The sequence below is a fragment of the Idiotropiscis lumnitzeri genome, chromosome 15 (genome assembly GCF_059441095.1).
Source record: "Idiotropiscis lumnitzeri isolate Australia: NSW breed Sydney's pygmy pipehorse chromosome 15, RoL_Ilum_1.0, whole genome shotgun sequence".
Taxonomy (NCBI): Eukaryota; Metazoa; Chordata; class Actinopteri; order Syngnathiformes; family Syngnathidae; genus Idiotropiscis; species Idiotropiscis lumnitzeri.
In genome coordinates, this window is record NC_142405.1 from 1,751,933 (window position 1) to 1,775,000 (window position 23,068).

The following is a 23,068-nucleotide window of genomic DNA, read 5'->3' on the forward strand; positions in this document are numbered from 1 at the left end:
TTTGGATACGTCTTTTTACAGCTTTACTCCTTTTATTTGTTTTGCTTTTGTATGCAAATGTTGGGGAATGCCAACAATTGGGTGACTTTATAGTGTGGGGGGGGCAAATAGTTTCCCCCTTATTTGGTTTTGTAAAGAGAAATGCTGCTGGTTAGCGATAGTAAATCGGTCCCGTATCCTAAAAATACGACCAAGATCTCGCACAGCTCTCCGGGTTGTTTCTGCACAACGGAAGCTTTCAAAGGCCACCGGTAGATGTTCAACGACGGCTCGTCTCAGGTTTTCAAACCAAAACATGTCCTTTTCATGATTGCGTGCCTGACGTTTCTTTCATGCGCTTCCACTCCTTGTAGAGAATTCAAAGAAAAACAATCATATTGCTAGTCAGTATTGGTTTATTTATCGACTTTGTTGTACATACGTAAATGTATAGTGAGTGTTTGTTTCTCAAGGTTTGTTTTATTATTAGTCGTGCCATCATTGTGGGTTTTTTTTAGACCGTGTTCAAAAATATGTCTATTGTTGCCATTTAATCGAGTTAAAATAAAAAAAATGGATCTGTCTAGAAAGAACATGATTGTTTTATTGTGGCCAGCAGGGGGCGTTATAGAGCTAAGGAATGCAGCCTAAGATTAGAATAAACCATTGACACTTGTTGGATGTTAACCAGCATATGAATGATGTATGTGACGATATTTCAAGCCCAACATCATTTGACAGCTCCGAGAGGGGTTGGCGTGCGATATCTAAGAAAGGTGATGGAGGACACGCAGTCACATGCAACCTTGAAGTTTTGCCTCAACTGTCGTGGATTATGACGATTATGTTGGTCAAATGTTTTTTCTGTGGGTGGGGGCGACCTGTGACTCCCTCGTGAAACCACCAACAGCAGGCACTCCTTTTTTTCGTATTTAGGAAACGTCCTCCATTGAAAATCTGGCGGATTACATAAACCAATCTGAACGGCACAAAAGGTTCCAGGGTTCTAATTTGTGGTTCGACGTTTTGATTCACGCTTCGAATGGAGGAAAATGTAAACATTGAAGATGCAAAGCCGTGTTAACAAAGGTTTGCAATCATTTAAGATAAAAGTGGAGCTGTGTTTTTTATGTCAGGTTTTGTTGCGCTTCACCTGTTTCGGCTAATTTAAGGAACAGTGATTACATAAAGGGCAAGGGCAAATATTTGCCGTTTCAGTTCTTTGGCTCAGTGCAAGAAAACAAAACTGGGATGGGACTTGGGTGTTGAGTACAACGTAATTGATGGGTTCAAATGTTCGACAACAATTCCACCATCACACGATAGCGACAAATGCTTTTTACGGTAGGCGAGCCACATTTGTGCCAAACCGTAAAAGGTGTGACATAATGTCACCTGCACTGATTGAGGGCAGAAGTCGCACCCACAAATTTGAGAAGAAAGAACCGATTCCAGTAATGGTATCAGTGCCTGTATTGTACTTCTGTATTCATACAAATGCTCCGATACTATGACACGACCAGTTGAAGTTATCTGTAAAACTGACACAAAATTAAGAGAAATTCCACATGTGTAGTTGACCAAATATTTAAAAAAAAAAAAAAAAAAGCCTGCGAGATTTAACGATAACACATCATGCTAACCACCATAGATGGGCAAGTGAAATTCAATTTGGCATCAGTGTTCCACACTTTATTATAATAGCGATGGTACCAGTTTAAATTTTAATAAATGTGATGTGTGTATAATTTGAGATGGATTGGACTGAAACCATGTTTGACAAAAATAGCGTTTTTTTTGTGTGTGATTGTTGAATAATATTTGATCAAAATTAAACTCGTCAAAGACAAACTGCTACTGGTGCATTTTCATTTGAATTAATATTTACAAGTGAAGAAGCTTTCCGGGTCACAAATCCAGTTGCATACCTTTGACTTTGGCGGATTACATCAGAAAAACGGAATGGTACGAAATGTCCTGAGGTAAAAATACGCAGGTGCAGAAAACAAAAAAACAAAGGACTGGCATCTCAATGTTGAGACTGATGTACTTGGTATGTTCAATCATAGTCAAATGATTCTTCATCATTTCAGCGAGTGTGGCACCCTCGCTTGACGTTTTGCTGCATTCTTCGAATGAGAGTGATAATATATCGAAACATAAACGACGTTGAAAGTCATCCAATGTTTAATGTTAAATGACTTTATGGGAATTGAAAAAATGTGATTTTTCCAAAGGGATGGGTTCTTTTATATTGTTGTTATTGTCACTCGTAAGGACGAGTGTGTCAGGTTTTGTGTATCTTTGCCAGTTTAGGCTAATTTAAGGAACAAGCAATTACATAAGATTCCACAATTTGGCTCAGAATAAGACAACAAAAGAGTGCTAGAACACTTCATACTTGGCAGGATCAATTCCGGTCCAAAATGCCACGATCACATGAGACGCTTGGAATTTCAGTCAAACAAAAGAGGAACAATGGTGAAATTTTGCTGCGTGGTTTGAATGGGGCAAAGTCGCAACATTCTGGTTGACACGTGTGAATATAAAAATCGAACTGAAACGTTAACATAAAGGACAGTAAAGAGTTAACATAAAACAAAAGAGAATTACATCAAAACATCACACAAGTGCCTCACCAAAGTAGGCTAGCTTGCTGCTAATACACAATGCAAAACATCATAGAGAGGCTAACGAAACTAGCATCATAGTAGAAGTCATAACTTTTTAATAGAACGGTTTATTTAAACACAAACACAGCACCAACACACGCGTACTCATTGCGGCAAGTTCACAATCTGTACATTCTGAAATAGAAATAAAATTCTTCACAGCAAATTATTGAGAAGTGAAACACTTTATGTATAATATATTCTGAAGCAAACAGTTAATTGTTCATAGGTTGTTGATTTACTGTATGTTTTCAAAATGTACAATCCTGTAGAGTGCTTTTTTTAAGTTATTAATACATATTACACTTTGTAACTAGAAAGAAGTGTATCAGGTTTTGTGCACATGAACAATTTTCAACTTTTGGTAAATTAATACCACATCTGCGTGTATTTTCTTTTTATTTATTTTTGGGATCAATTGGAACAAGTGTGTCAGGTTTTATGCAGGTTCGAGTATAAGAGTTTACATTAAAAAAAAAAAAAAAAAACGTCAGGGTTATCAATTTTGGTTGGCAAAAAAAAAGGGGGGGGGGGCAGGGACTTGTCCTCGATGATTGTTATTAATTATCATCATCATCATGTACAAAGCGGACAAGTGTGCAATTCCACAACATCCCTGCTGTGGCGGCCCCCAAGCCAAGAAGCAGAAACCCACTTGGCACTTTCCTGCCAGGCTTTTCACGTGCGTGGGTGGACTGGACGCGTCCCCAGGTGGACAACCGAGAGTGCGAACAGCGGGATCCTCGCGCCTTCTCCTTTCTTTTTTTTCTTTTTCAACTAGTTGTTTAAGTTGAGACACATGAGCCGCTTCCAATTCGGCCCAGACTGCTTCCCAGAAGCGTCTCCCAGCCCGCCCTTCCTCCTCCTGGCCCACGCCAGCGGGAGAACCGAGTGCAGCCCGCAACGGGAGTCCCGGCCTAATGCCTGCCTCTCGTGGAAACGACTCGGCTCGTAAAAATGCCAACGAGTGTGACACAAGCCTGTGAGTGCGCAGCCACACAAACGCATACAATTAAATGTCGTTGACTTATTTCCATTTTTTTCTGCTGACCAGAACTAGCGTGCTAATTGACGATGTAAAATGTTAGCATCGCGTCACCAGCTGGCCCAAGCAACCCGGAAGTAGTACCGGCCCACCGGGACAACGTTTACATTTTGTTTTGTTTTAGTTTTTATTGCTCGATAACAACACAATAGAACACTTTATACGTATAAACTACTCAGAAAATGGGCGGTGGTTTGGGGGACAACCAAAATGTAGGTTGCAAGTTATGTTGTGTTTGCTAGCTTGCTAGCTTTAATTAACCCCCCACCCCGCCCGTCGTTTTTTTATTTTGTAAAACGGTTACAAAACATCAACGCAGGCAATTACTGGAAATGCTTTACAATTGCTAAATAAATAGTCTTCAGGTTATTTACTTACTTGAGAGTTTTAAATAAAATCTTGAAAATAAACCAACCGAATTGCAGGTGTACCTAATGAAGTGTCTGGGGACCGTATGGAACTTTACGAGATCAGCCATGAAGCCTCTCAGTCAAAAAAGTCATCGTAGCACATTTTAGTCGCTTTAGTTGCGAGCAGTATTTGTTTTTACGGAGGAACAATAAATCAGCCGTGCAAATGTGCACGCTGGCTGGAGAGGGACAGTGAACGATTCCAGAGGGTAGAATTTCTCCGAAAGAGGATTAGAAGGCAGCCACAACAAGAAATGCCCTCCCTTTTCCTTCCGATAGCTTGTCACGTTTCATGAGATGGGCATGACTGCACGTTGCAGTTTGGTCTCCTCAACCTTCTGCAGAAGTTCCATTTCTCAAAGGGAAGTAAATTGCAATCTGTTCTGTCACGCTGGTTGAACTTCCAAGTTTTTTGGGGGGTTTCTAAACGCTTCTTGCCCATGAAGAAATATGAAGTGAATATTTCCAGGAAATCATGAAAACTGCCGATAAAGTAGAACTACTTTAACTTCTGTCTCGTTGGATGACACAGAAATGCAGACTTTTATTTTTCTTGTCATTTTAAGTTCATGTTCATGCAGTTATTTCTTGAAAAATACTCTTTTTTTTGTAGGCTGTTGACGCCTTAAAGATCACAACTTTGCTACAATTTTGTTGTAATAAAGAAAAAAATGCAAATATTACATTACGTATATTGCATTTTTGTAATAAAAATAAAAATATGTAAAATTAGCTTTTTAAAAAAATCATAACTGTACTACTGTTTTCTTTTAATATTGAAATTATATTATTGTAAATTATATATTTTTCTTGATTGAATAATGTTCATACTGTCTCTTATTTATATTTGAAGTTGCTGGTTTGACGCTGAAGAAGGCGCAAGACTGAATGACAATTTAATATTCTGTGATAAAAGAACCAACAACGACTTCAAATATTTCTTTTCTTGTAATAACTTAACGATAGGGGAATTCATAATGTAGGTCATGACGAGTTGTCTTTGAAAATGAATATGGCAATACGACAGCTTCATGAACGAATGCACAATTAGTAAATTTTTTCTTGCAAAGTGATGTCTTTAAAAAAAATACAGTCATTTAAACTGCATCTGTCTTTACTGGATGTTGATGCAACCAATTTACGAGCAAGCAGAGGCCGAGATGCTCAGTAATCCTTTAAAAAGTGTGTTTTCATAACCATAAAAGTGTTTTGACAAGTTTGACTGTGTTTCACGTACGCCGCAGCGGTCAAATTTAAATATTTTGCCGATTTTCACCTATTCATCGGTGGGTCTGGAATGTATTCCTTCCAATAAAAGTGGTGTCACTTTCTTCACGTGCATGTCATCGCGTATGTAAATTGCATTTAAAAAAAAAAAAGGTTCAAGCATTTCCCATGTTGCGGTACACTCCATTTCAGGTCTGTAGTTATCTTGTCACACTGGTAATCGTACCCATTTGGACTTCCCAAATGTTGCCTCAGGAGGAAAAGAAAAAAAAAAAAGCGCTTTCCTGGAACTTGTGCATGGAATTGTTTTGTTTCATTTTGCATCTTATCAGTCGACAAGAATGGGACTCGGCCGCGTTTTATGACTTGTAAGTGTGAATATGTGCAGACAATAAAAGGTTTCTGTCAATGATTTGACACGTTAGCAGAAGTCGTTGTAATGTGACCGCCTGGATTGCCAGCATTCATTCTTACACTTACTGGAAGGGATGGACTTTGTTTTTTTGGGGCAGTGGGGTGGGGGCAAGAAAGAAAATGTGGCATTTTGTGCACATTCATTTACTTGTGTGTGTGTGTGTGTGTGGCTTTCATTCTGGGAATTCTCGTTGCCTGTGTGTGTGTGTGTGTGCTTATGTGGTGCCAGCATTATCTCCTGTGGGAGTTTAACAAGTGACCTCACGTCTCATTACGTTGCCCCCCCCCCCCCCCCCTCCAAGCTTGCGGTGCACGTCCATAAACGCCACATTTGAGTGTTTTGGAATGGTGCAAGGTGGTTTGTTTACTCGCCGTTCGGGACTCACTGTACCGGTCCTTCTAGGATTCCTCGCTCGGAAGTGGGAACGTGAAGGGAGGGAGCAAAACAATAATAATAAAAAGGCGAGAAAAAAAAAAGGGAGGCGGTGGTTTTGGAGTTGGTCCAGAAGAATTTCCTGTCTTTGGGGAGCGCCCATTTTGAAGGGAACAAAAGGAAATGGTCTGTTCGAGTGGTCGTGTATCGTTTTAGATTTTCATTTGGTGTGGATTTCAAGCATGACAAAAATTTGGATGGTCCGAAAAACAATGTGGTGTGTGCAGCGAGTAAAGCGCAAAAATGTCGTATGCGTTGAGGGAAGCAAAGCAATCAGCAAGCAGGTGCACGTCACAACGTAGGCGGGACTTTTTCAGGTCAGTACGCCCTGGAAAGTGAATTCAGAGAAGACAAAGTGACTTTCGGGTTTTTCCTGTCGGGGGGGGGGGTCGCCTCGCTTCAGAGTGTCACTGTATGAGACCGAAAGCTGCATCCGTGCTTCTCTTCATATTTGGTCTTTATTTTCTTCATGCAGGACTTTGTTGCGGCCTTCATCCTCTTTTACGTTAGTCTAAGTGCTTCTCAATTATTTTCTCTTACGCCCCCCTAGTAAGAAGAAAACAATTTGCGCCCCCCCCACACACTCTCCACCGCAACTCTAAATAATCGCATTTTTGTTGCAAAACAAACCGACACCGTAGAGTTTATACTCAATGGGCAATGAGAGCGCCACTGCCAACTAGTGGAGTGGATGTGCAATTACACTTCATTGTGGTACGGCGGACAAACAAAGCATGTTTCCCCGGGTCACACGCGCCCCACTATTTGAGGAGCAGTGGGCTAAAAGTTGAATGACAGCAACATGAACATACAATCAGTCATACGCTTAAGAACGCTTCTTACACATCAAAATTCACATGAAACCGTCGCTGTAAGGAGGTCAGGTAGATGTGAGCGTGTTTTTGCGTGTGTGTGGATAAATGTAGAACGATGCTGTCATTTATGAAGTCATACTCCCTAATTAAAGTCGGGGAAGTGTGTCACGCTGGATGATGTCGTCTTGGACACGACGGCGCCAGGCGCGACTCGAAATGTTGAAACCTCATCCGAAATGTATGTCCAATAGGATGAACATTTGCAGCTGATTTGCTTTTTGGCGGTTTTTATTTTTTCCACTTGCAGTCGCTGTCGTCGTTTTTAGTGTGGTAGGTTGCCCACCTGCTTCCCGAACAAAGGCGCCATTGAAGCGTCAAGAATGGGCCCGTAGCACCGCTTGCGCTCGCCTCGTCTGATCTCATTGTATGTGCGAGCGCATTAAACTGTTGAGTCACATGGAAAAATCACTTCCTGATGGCATCACAGAAACGGAGAGGGGAAAAAAAAAAGGCAAGTGGCGTCCTGAACCTTCTGCCGCCAAGTCACCGAGCGAGGAACGCTCGTTCGTTCGAAAGGCCGAAAAATGAAAAGCGCCTGCAACGCTGCACTCTCTTCGGCTACTTTTCTAGCACCAAAGACGACGAGCATTGCGCCATCGCAGTTGAGCAATCAACGCTTCCATTATCCATTCATTCATTCATTCCTTCATCTTTTCATCCGTTCCTCTGCTCATACATCTGCACGTCAATACAGCCAGCTGTTCTTTTGTCCGGACATTTCGACATCCATCCATTGTCAATCGTCCGTCCATCCTCTCGTGCACTCTTCCGCTCATCCGCCTGTCACCCGCGCATCAGCCCTCACCCATCCGTTTTTCTCTCCTCCAGTCTGCGCATCCATCCATCTTTCTTTACTTGCATCCATCCGCGCAGGTGTGTCTACGTGTCATGTTAACTATTACGAAACTTCTCACCGCACTTAGCGGCACCGTGCGGGATCAGATTACAGTCTGTGTTTGCATAGCGTCATGATGCGGACGGACATTTTAACAACCCGTTTTTTTTGCATATGAATAATACGCCGCGTTTGCGTGTCTCTCCATGTGCGCGTGTGCACGTTTAAAAAGCGCAAGCTTCTCAGCTATCTGTTCCAGCGCAGACACATTCATTAGCCTTCTTCCCAATGACATCAGCTTTCTATTTCCAGGCCCGCTGGTGGGAATCAAAGTCCATTCTGAACATCCCCATTATGTCACCGCCTCCTCCGTCTCCCGCCACCCGATCCTGATAAACGGACAGCGGCGGCGGTGCCAGGCAGCCCAGGTCAGATCAATCCTAACACCGCCATGAATAACAAGCACTTATTCTCAGCAAGCATTATTTGCCTCAAAGACATTTTTTCGGTGTGTGTGAGGCAATGACCTCATATTCTTATCGGCGTTGCAAACACATGCTCTTTGTTAGCCGAATATGATAAAAGTAAACGTATAAATAGTGTTGACTGCGAGTATGACTCAAGACAAAGTTGGATTTACAAGAAAATGCTCCCATTATTGCAGGAATTAAAAAAAAAAAAGTTGTCCAAAAAAGAAGACATTTCGCAATCGACACCAAAATCGGATAATTGTGATGACATTTCAACACGCCGTTTTGTTTTTGTTCTGCTGCAGCTCGAATGAAAAGTGAAGGCGGAAAAGCGGAACAATTGGAGTCCCGCAATGCCCTCACATCGTCGGTGCACTTTCAGTCATTTCCAGGAACAGTCGAACAAAAATTTTAAATGATAAACGCGCGCCAGGATCTGCTATCGACCACATCTCACGCTCAGACGCTCACGCGCTAATTTACCGACCGCCTCCAGCTCCTGATGTCACTCGCGAGGTCGCGCCGCTTCAAGGCACGCATGAAGACTATAGTTTGCGACACGTTTGAAAATCTATTTTGAATTTGATAAACTTGAGTTAAATTGAGTGAAAAGCCTTGAATCACACCTCACGTTTGGAATCCTGCGACATCGTTCGTTTCAAATCATTTTCTTGGCGAGACGACGTGGGTGTTCGCGGCAAGAAGACAATTTGAAACATATCTCTATATGTGACGGGTGCAATGTGATTTCAGAACCGTTTATTTGAAACGATTTGATTCGGTTCGATTCAGCGCTGTTACGATTCAATTCGCTATGGTACGTTTTGATTCGGGAGGGTACGATGCCATGGCATTTCCTTTCAAGATGCCGAAAATCTTTCCAATAAAAGAACATCCGATACGTAACTCGATATATTTTAAGTTGGAACGATACACTCCGATCTTTTAAATCAAAACCAATTTTCCCATTGTTTACGTATACATTGACACATTTTCAGAATCGACGACGTTTGTATGAAATTTTCTTCTACCGGAGAGCTAAACGGCCTTTTGTGAAAATACTTCCAAAAAAACCCCAATTCCTCGGAATATCTCTCCTTTGCGTCGTCACGTGTTGAGCTGGCTCGCGTGTGGCGTGGGCTCACATGGAAACGTTGGGCCACGCTTGTTTGGAAAGCTTGGAGAAAACGGGAACAGACGCGAATGTTGTGAAGCAAGCAGGATGGCTTTTTTTTTTTTCTTTCTTTTCAAAGGGACGTTGCGCAAGTCTCTCCCACTCGCAACGTTGTGCAGCATGCAACACGACAACAAAAAAGGCCCGAATGTCGCAACTGAGCTCGGTGGCGCTTCGAATGATTTTCCTGTGCAACGTGACGACACGACGAGGCGTGCGTTTGTCACACTAAGTCAAAGTGGATTGATTAATCACAGCAATCTGTTCTTAATGACACCACGCATCTTTCCCGTAAAAGTTTTGGGACGCATAACAACTGACGACGAGGAAGTTTTTATTACCCTTTATTCATTTTTTTATTTACACACAGCATCATGTGTCGTCATTTTTTTTTTAATTCCTGTAACGAAACAAAGAAAGAAAGTAACCTGTCACCCGTCGGCTATGAGCTCACTGACTGTAAATCCATTTGCGAGCCGTCTTTCCTGCAACCCGTCGGGTATAACGCTTCTGCAACTTGGCCTTTCGCAAAAAAAAAAATGTTCATGTTGCTTTATACTTTGGCCCGAGGTGGCCATCGTCAGTCTTTCACTAAGTTCCGTTGGCCCAGTCGGTACGTATTATTTGTTTTTGCATGTAAATTCTTTTTTTTTTTTTGGGTGTAGTGACGAGCATTCAATTCCATTGTGTTACGAAACAACTTACCGACTGAGTGACTCGTAAGTGTGCCCTTCTGCTGATTGTTCATTGAAACGTTCTGCTTTGGCAAACTCAAGTGCCTTTTTTGGGCATGACTCATACGTACCAGATTTATAATCCACAGTGACTAAAATATGTTAACTATAATTTGGGGTTGGATTGGACTGAAAAACGTGTGCATATTAGAGTTATTGGGATTCCTGACCCCGATGCAAGTGGACTATAAAGACAATTTACCTCAGAATCAACCGCTTTTTCTTACAGTTGTGCTGAATAGTATTGCATAATAATAGTACAGTAATTACATAATTACCGATATGAGCGGAATGGGGAAAAAAAAAGTTCCTTTATCCGGTTCTACTGCTGCCAACCGGAGCTTGATGTCATCGGAGTTTACCAATGGGGCCTTGCCATTGTGTGGACTCCAGAAATACGGAGCGAAGGCGTCATTGGGCCCAGTTATTGTGTGCTTGCTGTATTGTGTTTTTCTCAGAAGACACTTGGGACAGTAACGCTACACGCCACCGCCCGAAATAGCCCTCATGTGATACGCAGGCGGCCCGTGTCAAGCTTCACATGTGCCCTCCAGGCCTTTCCCGTTCGGTCTTGCCTCGTGATGATTTTTTTTTTTTTTGTATTGCAAAACCTGTTGAGTTCTCATCGATGGTCTTTCACTTGTTATAGCGCCTTTCCACCGGTGCTTTAGTACCATCAGGTACCAACTGGGGGTTCAGAATTTATTGTATCGCTCTCTCTCTCTCTCTCTCTCTCTCACTAGCATGCTAACGCTATAGCTAACTTTCTGGGGAAATAATTTAAAATGTTGGGGAAAAAATGCAGACATTGTCAACGTGTCCATCTTGTTAGCTTGGAGTGCTAAAGTTAGCTGAGGCCTGCCGAAAATTGTTGCTAGCTTCTGTCTATCGCTATTTGGCTACAATGCTAACATAGCAAGTTGGCTATCCTGCTGATTCTAAAGTGCTTTCTATTGGTGTCTGTCTTGCCAATTAATGACATCTAGTTGGCAATCGCATGCATTTTTATCTCTGTCATGTATTCTAATTATATTATATATTATAATTTGTTTTGCATTCTGTTCAGAAAGGATAGAAAAAAATGGCATTGGTGTCGTGTATTATTGTAATCGTCTATTTGCCTCTGCGCGCTGCGGAAAAAAATTCCCAGAGATAACAAGCGTATATGCAGTAAAATATTTATTCTGGTTCCCTGAAGGCGACGAGTTTCAAAAGACTGAAAACAAAATGTTCCACAGAGAATTCCTGGAATTCTATGACAGGCACGCTCGCACGCGTGCACGCGCACACGCACGGAGGAGTCCACACACAGCACGTGCTGTTGGCCCATCGGAGTAAGGAATGCGCTCGCTGTAGGGGAGGGAAAAAAAAATGAAGAAAGAAAATAAAGCAAGAACATGCTTCAGGAGAGGCTCAGTGAGCAGGAAGTGATTTTCGTTATCACATCGCGGAGGAGCATGTTGCCCAAGCCGCGTCGCATGAAAGAGGAAGCCAACAGGTAGACACAGGAAGTGAACGCACTCCATCTCCATCTGGTGACGGGAAGCCAGCAGGAAGGATGAGGAGTGCGTTTCGATGCCAGGAAACGGACACCTGCATGCGTGGCACATTGCTGCCCAATTCCATGAAGAGTTACAAAACGTTTTTGCTGAAAAATGATTGATTGGTCACGTCCGTCGTAGGTTTAAAATGTTTCATTAACATTTATAAACAATTCATTTCATAAAGAGAAATTCCAAATAATGTTAAATGGATTTATTTGACCATGTTTTCAATATAATATATATAGATTTATTATTTAGCTATTTTTTCGACATTAAAGAGGATAAGCGGTTCAGCGAGTGGATGGATGGATTTTATATCTGTTTGATATTACGGAACATTTTTATTTAAATAATAATTAAAAAAAATACGTCCACACTTTTTATTTGTGTCAAAATAAAAAGTGAAATACAACTGCAACTATTCGTGATAATAATGATAATAGGTTAATATTAATGTTGATTTTTCATTGAAAATAGAATTGTCTAATATTTTCCGACTTTAAACGCTAGAGAGAGAACTTTTGTCATGTTTTTCTTAAATTAATTCCTACTTTTATTTATATTTTTTATTCTAACATTATAAAAATAATTTTTAAAAAAGCCCACCCTGCAACAATGTTCTCATTTATTAGTTGTATTTATTCAGTACGTTTATTTTAATAATAAAAAAAAAATAAAAAATCGGAGCGGTCTCCAAACATTGCTCCCCTCGCCTCAATCTTGCGAACAAACAAGCAAGCAATGAAAACTTCCCTGGCAGAGGTAACAACTACTTCCTTACTGTAGCGTCGCCCTGACACTCTGCCTGCACGACAAATATTTAGTATGAAAACATTTTTTTCCCTCGTCATTCCAGAGGGAAGACTTCCTGCAAACTTCCCGTGTGTGTCCAGCGGCTTTTTACGGGAATGTTGAGCGAGGCTGTTCCTGAGTCAGTGTGGGAAAAAAAAAAGCAGCTGTTTTTTTTTTTTTTTTTTAAACCAACGACTTGTCATGCACTAGACCTCACTACATAAATATACTGACTGACTTTGCATAATAACGAGGCGGCGGGCTGAAAAGCGCTTGAGTTTGGATTGGAAGGACTTGAAATTTCTTACCGGAACCGATGGAACCGATTAGCTCGGTGGACAAATGCGTTGTCATTTTGAGTCGTTGTTAAACGTTCAAATGGACACGCAGACACTGGCAGTTCTAGAAAGATTTACCAGGGGCGGAAAAGGGTCTGTGTCTAAATATGGCGGGTGGCGTGCTACGTTGTGCTCACATAAAAATCATCACGTTGTGGTGAAGCAGCATGCGACTCTGCAATAAAATGCGCATTATCGATAACAAAGCGAGTCGTTTTGTAGAAGTGCGCCACCAAGTCTGGTGTTTTCCAAATGTGTTTTACTGTAACATGCAAACAGTTCTCGTTTGATGCACTTTTGGCCTTTGAAGGACGACGCTGTACTTAAAGTTCCCTTTCGAGGAAGCGTGTAAATTACAGTGCGTGAGACACGAGTCAGCATGTCCTAACAGCAACCTTGCCCGCGTGCCGTGGAGGCCACTCGAAATATTCTTCGGCTCTTTGTTTTTTTCCCCCTTCCGTGGACTCTTTTCTATCTCGGAGATTGGGGGAGGGAAAGGAAGAGGGTTGGCTGGAGATGGGGGGAGGGGGAGGGAAGCGTGGACGCCAAGTACGTGTCTCACCGCGATGACACAACGGACTTTCTGGAAACAAGTTTCGTCGCTATCTGACCCCCTCCCCCCCCCCCCATCCCGTCCCCCTCTGAATCAGACAACACCTGATTCCTCTGTGGACCCAGCTGGCATTTACCAAAAGACATCAGGCCATCAGGCAGCTACCCACAAGCCCCTCCCCCCTCACCTTACCTCCCCTCAGCTCTCTGCTCACACCAGATAGCGTAGCTCATCTTTGCATGAAGAGCAAAAACTTGACCCCATTGAATATGAATTCCCTCAAGCTCGTTAGACTTAGCAGCTTGAAATCTGGTGGGGACGTCTATCACTCGTAGACCCGCAAAAAAAGTCCCATGTGCACGTCTTCATAGACACAGCAAGGCAATTATTCCAGTTTGAGTCGGCCATTTCTACCAAAAAATGGCTTGATCTCACAACCTCATTCAAGAAGAAAATGAAGCCCACAAAGACAAAATTTGACAGTTTGCAGGTGTGTCAACACTGAGTAGACCCACAAAAAAAAATTCAATAACCCATGCCTGAAAAGTCTCAAGAGGTCTGCTCCCCTTTTGGTCTGACTCATTTCCACAAAAATGGTTGATCACGCACCCTAAATTGTGTTGAAAATTCTTTGGTCAGTCGTTCATCAAAAGACCCACCAAAAATCTCAATCACACATCGCCCGCAAATGCACAGAAAGCCAAACATTTTCTACCCCCAAAAACGTGTCGATGATTTCTTGCCGATGCTCTGTCAGCAGTACTGGCAACTGGTTCTGCAAACTCAAAACCCGGCACTGGAAGATTACCGGAGGCGTCTGCTGCCGATGTTGTCTGTGGCGATCGTGCCTGAGTCAGCAAGACCAAGTCTGACTTGTGTTCAGCATGAGCACCTTCTCAGTCACCAAGAAAATTGCCGTCAAGCTCTGGAATCACCATTGCTCACTCCAGACCTTCCAAAACCGCGTGACCTCCGACCCTTTACGCACTTCTTATCAGTTTTCACATTTCTGTCTGGAGTGCCAAGTGGGTCATTTTGGCTGGCGCCAGCTCCATTGGCAAAGGTGGACCACTGGAGGAGTTCCTCGCTCCACAGATCTTTACTTTGGAACTTTCGGCTGAATTAAGTGTGACGGAAATTTCTCGAGACCGAAAGAAGACTTTGCTGAAGGCATAAAAACTATGCATAATAGTTCTATTGCACGTTGAAACTTTAAAGTATTTATCGAAATTAAACTAATGAAATGTAAACGTTTGAATAATGTCACAATGTGCAAAGTCACAAGATTATTTTCAGCGGCGGGACGCAACTACTTTTCCCGGCTTCTGTACTTACTGTAAGCTGTACCTTTTTTTTTTTTTTGCACGAGGAACAGGAATTGAAAGTACATTTTTCTGGCAGGTGTTTTACAAAAATGTTCTTTCAAGAACAAAGTGTGAGTACGCGTCCAATATGATGTGAATTCTGGCGCCACCTTTGGTCAAACGGCGCGCTCACAAGTTTTTTTTATTTTTTTTTTGTAACCCGCTTACCGAGAATTTCTGTGAAACTGATTACACAACAAACCCTTTCGGCACAGTCCAAGTCATTACCTCATAGCTTGACAATAAAGAGGAACTTCTAGTATGCAAATCCGCAATTACGTACACCATAGCCTGTTTTTTTTTTTTATGTTATTTTTTTTAGGTGTGGTGATAAAGTATCCAAAAGTTGAATAAATAAGAAGACATGGGGGGGGGGCGAGCAAGACAAAAAGAGAGCGAGAGAGAAAGAAGTGAGTTTCCTGTCAATTTGCCAGCGCCTTACTGGAAGGAGGGGGGAGAAGGCGGGGGGAGGGGGCGTGGCCTAGCACACGCAAGCCCAGCAGGAGGATCTCTATAAAGGCGTTCGTGTGCGTCAGTACAGGGTGCAGACGCCTTTCACAACTGCTCCACCGCACTCAACTTTGTGGCAAACTCCCCACAACTGCGTTTTGGGGACAGAAATTTCATCCGCAAGCCAAAATCGGAAGCCGTCTCCACGCTCAGGAACATTTGGACCATTTGGATTTAAACTTTCAAAGGACTTTGGGCAAGAGGTGAGCATCCATCTTTGATCTTTTTTTTATCCACCTCACAACTTTGAAAGCATGCATGTGGATTTGACATCATTGTTCTGGCAAAAAAAATTAACAGACCACAAAAAACCTAAACAAAAAAAACAACAAAAACAAACAATTAACAAAAAAAAAACAAAAAACCACTGGAGCTATTTTGGTGTCATGTAGTGCAACTAAAGCTGCTCCAAATATTTTCAGTCCCTCTAAATCATCAAATGCTGCATCTGTTAATTTTTTCCAGAGCTGTATTTCTGTCTGTGAGCGTGGAAGCGCTTCCCGTGCACATTTCACAATAACTTTACTGGAACTGACCGTGGTGCCTGAGGCGGAGTGTTGCACAAACAAAAAGTACTTACCGGACTTGCACGCGATCATAAATAGGAATGTATGATTCAAACAAGCCAAAACAAACGAGCACTTTTCTCCAGTCGCTCGGCCTCGTCAAACACTGCCAGGAAAAACTCACTCATTTTGTCGACAAGCGGAGTTTTTTTAGGGTCCAGAATTAAGGAAACAAGAACTGTCATATATTTGACAAAAGGCTACTTATGCAATTTAAAGTTGAATTTGGAATTCGGCAAACTGTCGTCTCTAATCTCATCCGCAACATTCATTAGAAAAAGTCATTTCTTTACCTTTACCAGGAGTTCCTCATGAACTATTTTTTAAACCGTTTGAAGTTACCCCCACAGAGCCAAGTCGTCATCAAGTGCTTCTAGGATACCGTCACATTTCTGCTCACTGCTGCTTATTGGACGACTTTTAGTCGAGTCAGAACATTCTAGGGCAATTAAAGGCTTTCATTTGAAACGAGCATTGTCAGAAGAGGAGTTTTTGTGATTTGGGCGATGCGTTATTAGCTGACAGTTTTGTCGTAATGTTGTAATAACAAATTTATTATTATTATTTTTTTTAGAAAATAGGAGATGTCTTTATTGTTTCAAAATATGATTAGATTTGGTGTTTCCCAACATTGAATCGGCCAAACCAAATGTTTGACTTTGCAAGAAAAAAAGAAATAAAAATTCTCACTGCATACGACCAAACAGAAATGTCCCAAAAAAAGTTTCCTAGGTGCTTGGAGTGTGTAATATTTTTCTTGACAACTTGTACGGCAAAAGTGTTGCAAACTAACGCTGGCGTTCCTCCCGCCTCCTCAGGTGTTGCCTCGGCGCCAGGATTATCTTGCTCAGCGGTGCCGCCATCCATCCCCCCCCACCCCCACCCCACCTCCAGCGCCCGCTCACCACATAGCGGCCACAGCGCCATGGTAACTCTCAGCAAGGCCTACTCCGCCATGAGCAGCAGCCACTTGGACTCTCCCAGCATGCGGCTGCCTCAGCGCTACAAGACGTTCACGTCCAAGGCTCAGTACCAGATGGTGCTGGCCACGCTGCGCAAGCTGCAGGAGAGCGGCTTCTACTGGGGCGCCATCACGGGCAAGAACGCCAACAGCCTGCTGGGCGCCGAGAAGGCCGGCACCTTCTTGGTGCGCGACAGCTCCGACAACCGCCACCTGTTCACCCTCAGCGTCAAAACCGCGGCGGGCACCAAGAACCTGCGGGTCCAGTGCGACGCCGCCTCCTTCTACCTGCAGACGGACCCCAAGAACATTCACGCCGTGCCCCACTTTGACTGCATCCTCAAGCTGGTGCACTACTACATGCCGCAGAGCCGAGGCAACGGGAACGGACGCAACGTGGACTACATTCACTCGGGCGGCGAGAAGGTGCCGCTGGAGTTGGTCAAACCGCTGGCGTGTTGCCCGTCCACCTTGCAGCACTTATGCAGGAAGACGGTGAACGGCCATTTGGACATTTCGTCCACCAGGGAACAGCTTCCCCATCCTCTGAGGCAATACATGCAGGATTACGACTCGCCCATTTAGAAGCGCCTTCCAAGTCTGAGCGGAGCCACGAGGGAGGGAAGGACGGCGAGCCCGGAGTGAAGTTCCCGGCCGGCCGAGATGACGCACCGTTTCCCTCCTCTAATGATGCTGCTAACAAATTGCTGCGAGGCCTCAATCAACGCATTTGCGTCCGTCCGGCAGCCCTCCTCGAGTGAATCCCGGGAGGTTTTTTTTTTTACAGGAGCAGTCGCACCGTGTTAAGGGCTGAACTTTTGACTGAATCCTCTGTGACGATAGACTTCCAAGGTCATTTTTGTTTTTTTTGTTTTTGGCACTGACAAGAACGCCACTCGCTCGCCAATGAATGTATTTAAACAAGACGCAACAATGTTGTCGTACTTCACGCCATGTTTACATTTGAAGACAAAATGTTTTATAAAGATGTACTAAAGATGCTTGAAGGTTGACTGGTCGACACGACGATTTGCACTTATTTATATGTGGACGAACATTTCAGTAATTTATAATAAAGAATGTTATTTTTCTACCGAGCTGCATCTCAGCATGTGCTTTGTTTTCCTCCCCGTTGAACGTAATCACATTTAATTTGTGACAAGTACTTCCAATTATTGCGCAGTCGAAAGGAATACAATACAATGCAACTTTATTTATTTTTAGAAATGAAATCTGAAACATTTATCTGGAAATGAATTGATCACCCTAAAAGCGACTTTTATTATTTTTTTTTTTATCAAAAAATACTTTTGTTTTAGTCACAGCACTTCTAGAGCCTCGGGCTGTGCTTCACATGGTTTAAATAAAAAAAACACGAGCAACATTCAGTTTATACAAGAAAAAAAAAACATCAAGTCTTCATGAAACGCATCATTTAGTTTTTCAGCACTTTTTAAAAATGTCCACCCGAGTACATTCCACATTTTGGCTCCAATGGAGTTTGAGGTTCGATGGATGCCCTTTTTTAATTCAATCTTGTGTCTGTAGACAGCAGTTGTCCAACAGAACAACAAAGTGACACCAAATCCACCAAATTCGGAGGAGCCCGACCTCTGAGGGCTCTCTAGGTGTCTGTAAAAATTTCAACTGGATCCTAAAATGAACAGCGAGACAGACCCATTTGTGTGACGTGCCTGAACCAATAAGAGCAAGGCAATGAATTGGATGACCTCAGATTTCCAATCAGGATTAAAATCAAAATACATCCGCGTTTTGAATGAGTTGCCTTCAAATTTTTGGATTCAACCTTTTAAAAGGGAACATGTTGCGCATGAAAATGATGGGCTCTAAAGAGGAGCCTTGAGGAACACCTCAGGAACAGAAAGACCCTTCTTAGCTCTTCTTTTTTCCTCACACGTCACACAAAATTATGATTTCTTACTTTTTACACGGTTTTCTCAATACGGCAAACGAAATGGGAACGTTTGTTCACTGTCGGGGGGAAAAACCCTTTTTGCGTGTGCCCCCTAAAAGAACGATAAATTGTCGTATTGACGTCCACATGCGTGGTGTTTCCCGATTGAAGAAACTTTCCGGGAATTTCTAATAGCGCATTGAAGCTTTTCCTGCTTTAAAGGAGTTCTTGCATGCGTGTGACTCATCAGATCCTATCGCAGCGCCAACTTCTCAGAAATGTCGTCTGTCGTGTACGTTCCCATTTGTGGAATTACTTTCAGCATGTGTAGAATTTGGAGACAAAAGCGTCTTCGTTTGCCTAACGTCATGTGACCGTGTCAGAAATAAATTGATCTCTGGCGGTGACAAAAACTTCTCAGGAATCATTAACATAGTCATTCCAATTAGCCTTCGCTTTTCTTTGGCACGTTATTTCTGGAGAAATTTTCTGTCATCTTCGTACTTTTTGTTTCACTCGTCAATTGCAACCAACAAAACTTCAGAATGTCTCTTCACCAGGCGTGCGCAAACTACGGCCCGGGGGCCACATGCGGCCCGTTAAACGTTTTAATCCGGCCCGCCAAACTTGAAAAAAAAAGGAAATGAACCCATTGTGGCCAACCAATCGAAGAAGTGCTGCTTTTGACGCTAAAATGTTTCAAATGTGGACTAATACACCATTTTTGTGGCAAATTGCAAATTGTATGCTGTATGAAAAAAGAAAAAAACTGTAAATAATGTCATTTGCGATCCCTGGCTTGGTAAATCGCATGGAATGGTCTCTTTGAAGTTCTGTGATGGCAACAAAAATTTGCAGATTTTAACGTTCCTGACTGAAGTCAATGTAGTAAAGAAGCACGAGAGCCAGATGGAGCAGAAAGGCTCGCTATATTTACGGCAACTGCTAAAATGACGGATGAGCGGGAATCCTCGGTAACCTCTCGCGTCGTTACGGGAAAAGCCGCCGGGGCCTCGAGCTGCTTCCACAGCATTTTTCCTCGCAACCATTCTGGACTCTGATTTGTGAACTGTCAGCGAACAATGATGACTTCCTCTCCCGCTTTACCTCTGAAGTGCATTGAGATGAGACGAAATCTAAGGCGCGAGTTGAAGAAAAAAAAAAAAGCAAGCATGTGTATGCCGATGTTGTTTTGTAGCGGCGGCATTTTCAATGACGTCCTCACGTTGTGTGCAAGGCGAGACGGCGGCTGGCCTTTCCAAAGTATGCAAACGAGCAGCTGCAGCCCGCGAGAGATTCTGCGGCGCGCTATTAAAAGCACCACTCTTGCTTGTTGTGTTGCTCGGAGGAAATTCTCTGGTAGGGACGTCACGTGACCGCTGGCGGATACGAAAGATCCGTCACCATAGATACACACTTCCTTTCTGACTCTTGTGTCATTTTTTTTTTTTTGCTTTATGGACACTTAAGGGAAAGCCATGGACTTACTGAGAAATGTTTTTTTTTTTTCTCACTGTTTCTTCAGAATTGCGCATGCAGTGTGTCTCACTTAAGTGTGTTATTTTAAAATGTTGCAATTGGTTTCCGAATGTATGGGGAAAAAAATGGAAATGTGCTGATATTGACAAGAGAACAAACAAAATGGCAGACTTCCATGTGTATTTGCGGGCACGGTTAACGAGACTTTTTTTTGGTGTTTTTTTGCATGCTGGAAATTTATTGCTACTTCAAAACCAAAATGGCAGACTTCCTGTCGCTTGGGTGCAAGAGACTTTTTTGTGTGTCTTTGTGCGATAGATGGACCTACCAAATTTCTTGTTACTAATTGAAACTTGATTTGGGGCAGTGCTTCTGAATTATTTTCTGTTAGTAAAAAAAAAAAATACAAAAAAAAAAAAAATGGTGCCCCCACTCCACCCACTCTCTGCCACAACAATATATCTTCACATTTTCGTTGCAAAACTAACCTACACCGTCGCCACCGCTGCCAACTAGTGGAGTGGAGGTGCAATTACACCCAAAAAAAAAAAAGCATGTTCCCCAGGGTCACACGCGCCCCCCCCCCAGGGGGTCCCGCCCCACTATTTGAGAAGCACTGGTTAGGGGTCTGAATTATGAAATACAAACTAAGTTTGTCTTCTCTCTGATTTGCAATCGACTGTTTACTTCTCCTAAACTTCGCAACAAACAGGAGGGGGCTGCCTCGCACGTCAACATAATTGCATGTGATCCTTTTCACCTCTCTTGCTCCGCGTGACCTCAGCATGTCCAGGCAGCGTTCTTGTGTGCGCGAGCGAGACGGCGCAATCAGCCAAAAGCGGCTTCCCGCTCGTCTCTCCACCGGCTCGGCCTGTTTACAATTCCACAACTGCCGGTTGCCATGGAGCGCGCTCGTCAATGAGCTCCAGATGCCAGATAGCGCGGAGCGGGCCAGAAGCTGTGAGTCATCACGGCCCAGTAAGTCCCGCCCACCCTTGCAGTCCAAAGCGTCTTCTCCGGGCACACTCCTCCTGTTCCTCCATACTTTGAGATTTACTGTTACACAGCCCCCCCCCCCTCCGGCACCCCCGGCTACGTAACTATCCACTTTCATCTTCATCCAAGCATGCAAGCTGACGCTTCATCTGTGTTACAATCTGCGTCACTTTGGATCCCTTCCAGGTGAGAGAGAAAAAAAATGCAAATGAAGTGGGCAAAAAGAAGTTCAACACCGAAAGAAACCCTAAAAAAAACACCGGGATTTGTTCCAGAGTCCAAACTGTCGTCATCGCAAGTGCCGAGCACATGGCAGCGATGCGGGAGAAGCTAAAATAGCGTTCGTTCGACATCATGGCTTGGTGAACGTTACACACAGATGGACTGGAATGGCGTCAGCTTGTCACCAAATCCAAAAAGTTGGACTTTTGAGCAACATTCTACTTGAAGTGACTGGAAGACCATCCCACAGCGGTGTGTGTCGTCCGGCATTTGTGCTCTCTATTGTCGCACAGCAGAAACAGACGCACACAAAAACATTGAGCAACTTTCCGCTTTCACGCGGTAAAATGCCGTCCCACAGCGGTGGGTCTTGAAAAAGGGGCAAAGTCAAAGATATCAATGTGCCATGCGAGTTTTTTTGTTCACGCAAAATTGTTGTTTGTCTTTTCAGCATCTTGTTGCTTTGAGGGAGTCCAATGATATCCCACAGCAGTGTGTGGTGAGGCACGTTGTTTGAATGACCTTCATTTGCAAAAGTGGAAGTCCTGCGTCGAGAAGGATTGTCCGGAATTGAGACATTTAAAAAAAAAAAATGAATCGTTGTCAAAACAGCAACATGAAAGAGTGCTTCCCGGGTAACGGCGTGAAACATGCTTTTTGTGGAGAGTGGGCGGATTGCAACCCGCATTTCGGTCATGACACATTGTGGTTGGGCACCCCCCCCGCGCACTCGGCGGCTTTACGTCAGATTGCAAAAGAAGATGCATGACGCAAAAAAGTTTCTTTGTTTCACTTTTTCTGTGGCCGAGTAAATAAAATCCTTGCATAATTGCTCGCTCCAGTTAGCAGAAGGTCGTCCCACAACCGGGTTTGGGGCAAACGTGTTTGCAAAATGTTTACGATTTGAAAGAAAGTCCTTTTTCGAGAGTAGAGTGATTGCCATTCCAATGATGGAAAATGAGGCTTGAAAATCGTCCAAAAAATCAAATCGTCGGCGCACAACAATGAGGCGCTCTAAAATGGACATGCCGGCCTGAAGCCGCGGGCCACATGCTGGTTGTCGAGTCAGACTCCAGCCACTTCAAATAAAGAAATAAAGAAATCTCGGTGGATCGGAAATGCTCAAAATGTTTAACGCTACATCCCCACAACGGACTATTACACAATTCTTCGTCTTTGCACCTGTTTTCATCAACTATATTCACCCAAAAGCCCCGTCTTTTTCTTTTTCTTTTTTTTTCCCGCCGATTAGTGCGTGTTTGAATCTTTGCCGAATGCTCCAAAACTTCTCCGAATTTTTGGCCGCCATTCCGCTTGCCAGGAGTCCCTGATAGCGTTGTGGATGTTATGTAACTATTGTCACGCAAAGCAAAGCAAACAAAACAAAACAAAAAAAAGTCAGCTGAGCAGAAATCCCGACCAGACTTTCAACGCCGTGTCGGGAAACACCCTGTGAGTCACCAGAACAGACCAAGGCTTGGAGGCTCTCCCGGAGTTAAGCCACGCCCTTCTGGTTAGCAAACGCTCATGTTGCGCAAACAGAGTCCTCGTTAGCTGCGC

At 43.3% G+C, this 23,068-nt stretch overlaps 1 protein-coding gene across 2 annotated transcripts; it reads left to right on the plus strand.

Moving 5' to 3' along the window:
- The first annotated feature begins 3,257 nt into the window (after positions 1–3,257).
- socs3a (suppressor of cytokine signaling 3a) lies at positions 3,258–17,993 on the plus strand. 2 transcript variants are annotated; one of them, XM_088317390.1, is made up of 5 exons: positions 3,258–3,633; positions 8,203–8,318; positions 15,182–15,269; positions 15,396–15,572; positions 16,754–17,993. In XM_088317390.1, exon 5 carries the CDS (start codon positions 16,861–16,863, stop codon positions 17,479–17,481), a length of 621 nt encoding a protein of 206 aa, XP_088173516.1. In that variant the 5' UTR covers positions 3,258–3,633; positions 8,203–8,318; positions 15,182–15,269; positions 15,396–15,572; positions 16,754–16,860; the 3' UTR covers positions 17,482–17,993. The 2 variants fall into 2 exon arrangements, with proteins under 2 accessions (XP_088173516.1, XP_088173517.1); XM_088317391.1 differs by lacking the exon at positions 15,182–15,269 and having other exon boundaries at positions 15,401–15,572.
- The last annotated feature ends 5,075 nt before the right edge of the window (positions 17,994–23,068 follow it).

Bases quoted from the DNA above. Each gene is read 5' to 3' on its own strand.
- socs3a (XM_088317390.1), top strand. From the start codon at position 16,861: ATGGTAACTCTCAGCAAGGCCTACTCCGCCATGAGCAGCAGCCACTTG.